Genomic DNA, 5,295 nt, shown 5'->3' with positions numbered 1-5,295 from the left:
TAATTTGGTGGATGGGGATGATTGTTAGGTCATGATTGAGGGAATTTGGCCAGGACACCGGGGTTACACATTTTTATTGACCACAGAAAGTCAGGACCTCGGTTTAACGTCTCATCCGAAAGACGGAGTGTGTTTGTATTGTATTACGCTGGGATATGGGTAAGGTTAGGAACAGGTATCGGAGAATGAGTTAATTTAAGGGTGGGTTAAGGAGTAAGAGATGTAAACAGTGAACCATAAATGGAATTACAGAAATTAATTACATACGTAATTATATAGCAATAATTCTAAAAACTAATTTAAATGTATGTAGATAGTAGTAAATGTGACACAATAATGTGTAACCTTATACAGTGAGGAAAATACGTATTGAACACAGACTTTTGCTCAAAAAATATATTTCCAAAGGTCCTGTGGACTTGAAAATGTCCCCGGATGTTGATAATAATAATTAAAATCCATATATGCATAGGATAAAAAAACACTAATTAACTTAAAAAGGAAGTTCTTTGTAATAAAATGAAATGACACATGGAAAGAAATTGAACATATAAAGAAAGGGAGGTTTAGAAACGCAATGAAAGCTCAGACAGCAGCTTAAACCTCTCAGTAGTTATTCAGCAATTCTCTACCCTTCGTCATTGTAAATTAATATCAGCTGCTTCAGTCCAACATCTACATCAGCAAGATGATGAAGATGAAACCATAGGGGACATTTCAGCAAGACAATGATCTAAAACACAGTCAAGGAAACTTCAAATGGTTTCAGAAAAAGAAAATCAAGCTGAAGAATGGCCCAGCCAATCACCTGACTTGAATCCAATAGAGAATACTAATTAAAGATCGAATTTCATAGATGAGACGCAAAACCATCAAGATTTTTACATTCTGTTGAAGTCAGTGAATAACTCACATGAGCAATGCATGTGACTTCATTCTCCATATGAAAGGGCGTCTCAAAGCTGCCATCACCAAAAAAGCTTTTTATATAAAGTATTGAATACATTTCAGCAGTATAGTACTTTCTCCTTGTATCATTTCATTGTTATTACACATAAAACTCATTTGTCAGATTTTTTTTTATGTTTGTATTGTATACCCAGTTCAATTCCATACTAATAGCTCCTTTAGAAATATTATTCCCTGGAAAAACATGACCTTTTCAATACTTTTCCCCCCACTATATATAACCACCCCCCAATGAAAGATTGCTTCATATATATTCATGTGTCAGGATCTCAGGACTTTATTGAGCAATAAAAAATATACACCAGTTAAAATAGTTTCCTTATTTTCATTAGTTTTTTTTCCATTTGTTTTTGTTTCATTTCTTCTCAAAATCATTGTCTTGTTGGGATCCAGAGCTCCGAACACCCAAAAGAAAACGAGAGAAAAAGGCAGTCAGTCAGTCGTTACAGCTGTTGAGTTACAAACATCTCACTGTATCGATGAGACCATGACACGGATGTCTAAAAAGAGCTGAAAGGTTGAGTTTTTAGCATTGGTTAGAGCAGTTTTCTCCGAAACACTTATGTCTGCTTCTCTGACTCTGCTTTTTCAGTGGATTCAGACGCCGTCTCAATATCCTCTCCATAGAGTTCTGCAATTTTCTCAAACTTTGGACCCCAGTCATCCAGAGAATTGTAGTCCAGGTCAGAATGAGCTCCAGGCGACCCGAGCGAGCTGACGGAGCCGGCTGGAGACCCCTGACCCTCGTAGGCATAGGTCTGTAAGGAATCGTAGGGTGGTACACTAGTGTCCTGATCCGCCTCGGACACCCTCTGTTTGATAAACTCACCCACATCCGTCTCCTCGTCTATGTCCAGGGACGAGGGGCTGAGGCGGCTCCGGATTGGCCTCCGGGATGACCATGGCCGGATGCACTCGGGTTGGACGTCCCGGCGAAACTTGAGCTCCTCTGCGGCAGCAGGGTTTCGTAGAGCGATGATGTCGAAAGCTTCGGTGTCCTCTTCACCTCCTCCTTCATCATCATACGTCACCACGTTCTCCCGGATGTCCTCCTCCGAGATAATAAGCGGCTCTTTTTTACTTCTCCGTAACGTGATGAAGAGAATCACGATGGCTGTGAGGAAGAAAAACAATGGTGATTATATACTATGTACAGTTTAGGTCAGAATTATTAGCCCTCCTGAATTATTGCCTCCCCTCTATATTTTTTTCTCCTATTTTTCCCAACATATTTCTAAATATAATAGTTTTAATAACTAAATTCTTTAATGTTTACCAAAATGACAGTACACCACATTTTACTAGATATTTCTCAAGATGCTAGTATTCAGCCTAAAGTATTGACCTTAAAATGGGTTTTAAACTGCTTTTATTCTAGCCTAAAAAAAAAGACTTTCCCCTCCCCCTCCACAATTTTGAAGGGGAAATGGGTTCATTTTACAGCTCCCAATGTTGAATCCATTCAGCCAATCCTACTATCTAACACAAGATCTTTTAGCTTAGCATAAATCATTAAATCAGATCAGACCATTAGACCTCTTTAGACCTCTTTAAAAGATTACACCTCTTTTTTGCTTCTCCATAACATGATGAAGAGAATAATGATGAATATAAGGAAGAAGAACAATCATGATTATATAATATAGATGTAAGTGATAATTAAAGGAACACTCCACTATTTCTGAGGGGAAAATAGGCTTATTGTATAACTCCCATTGTTGAACCCATTCAGCCGATCTTAATGTCTAACAGAAGATCTTTTAGCTTAGCTTAGGATAAATCATTGAATCGGATTAGACCATTAGCATACTGCTCAAAAAGTTCCATTTAATAATTTTCCTTTTAAAGCTTAACTCTTCTGTAGCTAAACAAATCTACTTTTTATTAGTAGACAATGTAACTACAGGAGAGTCAAGCTTTAAATTGTAAAATTATCCAAATGCTAACAATCACAATCACAAAAACTAAAATAATAGCCGTGGGAGATGTTCTGGGAGAACAGTTGGAGAATAGCAGTGTTCTGTAGACAATCAAAAAATATGTATTTCTTAAGGTAGCTAATAATATTGACCTTAAATGGGTAAAAAAAAAATATCTGCTTTTATTCTAGCCAAAGAAAAAAAAAAAAAAAAAAAAACATGAGACATTTGCCAGAAGAATTGATATTAATAGAAATACTGTGGAAAAATTCCTTGTTCTAGACCATTAGCATCTCCCTCAAAAAGTTATATTTAAGTAAAGAAGTTTGAAAATTAGTACACAATGTAACTACAGAGGAGTCAAGCTTTAAATGGGAAAATTATCAAAATAATAAGTCAAAAAAAAAATAAGAGTGGTTTGTGCTATATATATATATATATTCTTAGGGGGGTAATAATACTGACCTTTTTTAAAAAAGACAAAAACTGCTTTTATTCATTTAGGAAATATTTAAAAAAGAAAATAAAAAAGTTAACAGAAGGGCCACTAATTTTGCTAATAATTATTCAGAATTTCCTAATAATAATTTTGCTAATAATTTTGAGGACTGTATTTAATAATTAATTGATAATTAAACGAACACTCCACTATTTTTTGAGGGGGGAAATAGGCTCATTATATAATCCTCAACGTTGAATCTATTCAGCCAATCTAACAGGAGATCTTTTGGCTTAGCTTAGCATAAATCATTGAATTAGACCATTAGTGGCTCTATTTTGCTTCTCCATAAAAACTGATTTTATTTTAGCTGAAATGAAACAAATAAGACTTTCTACAGAAGAAAAAATATTTAGCAATTTTAAAAAAAGAACAGGGATTCACAACCGGTGGGCCGCGGCCCACTACTGGGACTCTGCAATCCTGCAGGTGGGCTGCAAGATAGCCAAAAATTAAATATTTAAAAATTAACTATAAAAATAACAGTGTTAAATTTTTTTTAAATGTCATTAATAATATGCCACATTAAAATGATCGAAGTGACACTCTTTCTCCTGTTTAATTTAAACTCGGTGCAAAAACAGCCTCATTATCATGTATACAATAACACATAAGTCTGTTCATTCACAAATTATGTGTGAAGTGAAAGTCTCTCTTTGTGCATTGTTGTGTGAACAAAAGTCAAAATTGTCAAAATTAATGTCCTGTGAGTATTTTATAATGGATGTGCGTCCAGGAGGATCTAGTGAGGTTCAATGGTGTTTCTGCCATTGCATGTAAAATAAACTTGTCTATGAGCTTCAGACAAGCTCTGGCGGATCTGTTCACTGTTCCTGTCACTGTTCCTTGTCTCCCAATAACATTCAGCTGCAACCTCAACCTCCATCAGATCGATGCATTTCAACAGATTTGGGGTGTTTTTCTGTATTTTACATGTGTCTGTATATTTTTGAATAGTAGATATTTAATAGTAGATATTCAGTCAGTTATATAATAGATATTTAATAGCAGATATTTAGTCAGTTGTATAGTTTTAATATATAATAAATAATCTATAGTCTTAGTTTTATATTTAATTAAATTTAAATAAAATTAGTGGGCCTTCAAAAGTTGATTGGAGAAAAAAGTGGGCCCTGAAATGAAAAAGGTTGAGAACACCTGTAATATAATGGAATATTAATAATCTTATTTCTAGCTTTTATGGATCCTAAATTATTAGAGAAAATTTGAATGCAGATTTGGACAGGGGGTGGCGCTAGAGAGATCAGGTTAAAAACTCCAGATTTGCTGTGGTTAATGTTCAGACTGTCATCTGTGTGCCAAATTTCAGAACTTTCCTGCTAGTAGTTCTATGAGCGTTCATAAACTCAATAGCGGAAGAAGAACAAATCTAACAGTTACACATCTTCAGTTTGTGGCCCGTGAAAATAAAACAGCATGATTCTCATCACATAAACAAACACCTTTGAAAAAAAAAAACAGCATTACAATTAAACGAATGCATGTCATCGTCTTCAAAAATGATGTGAAATGAGAAACGGCCAAAATCAACAGGAACGGAAGATAATTGCTTTGTGTTTATTAAATATCATGGAGGGCTGTGGGAATTTCTTTGCTAGGAGATTGAAGGAACATAACATATTCGTGTCAAGTCCCGGAAAACCAAAATAATAAATAAATAACTACAAATAATTTATCAATGTTATTAACGCTGAATAATTTCTCCAGGGAACATTACGGCAATACGGCAAATATGTCACGCAGTGGGAGACGTGCGGCACATTACCAGGATGAGGGAGAAGCAGGTGTGAAGCATCGTCAATGCATGAACAAGCAAACACATCAGGGGCCAGAGATCAGTGCAATGAATGATGATTCTTTCATTTCCCATTAGAACGGAAAGAGCCA

General features: G+C 35.3%; 1 protein-coding gene across 10 annotated transcripts in view; it reads right to left on the bottom strand.

Moving 5' to 3' along the window:
• Window positions 1–1,222: 1,222 nt before the first annotated feature.
• The window catches only part of LOC101886358 (cadherin-18), a 444,602-nt gene continuing 440,529 nt past the window's right edge, over window positions 1,223–5,295 (bottom strand). For all 10 annotated transcript variants that reach the window (XM_087276878.1, XM_087276881.1, XM_087276879.1 and 7 more), the window contains one exon: window positions 1,223–2,083. In XM_087276878.1, the coding sequence (XP_087133004.1) occupies window positions 1,530–2,083 (554 nt within the window). In that variant the 3' untranslated portion in view covers window positions 1,223–1,529. The remainder of the gene's footprint in view (window positions 2,084–5,295) is intronic.

This window comes from Danio rerio, chromosome 12 (assembly GCF_052040795.2).
Source record: "Danio rerio strain M-AB ecotype USA chromosome 12, GRCz13ab, whole genome shotgun sequence".
NCBI lineage: Eukaryota > Metazoa > Chordata > Actinopteri > Cypriniformes > Danionidae > Danio > Danio rerio.
Note: the sequence above shows the minus strand (reverse complement) of the source record. Positions and strands in the feature narration are given on the sequence as shown.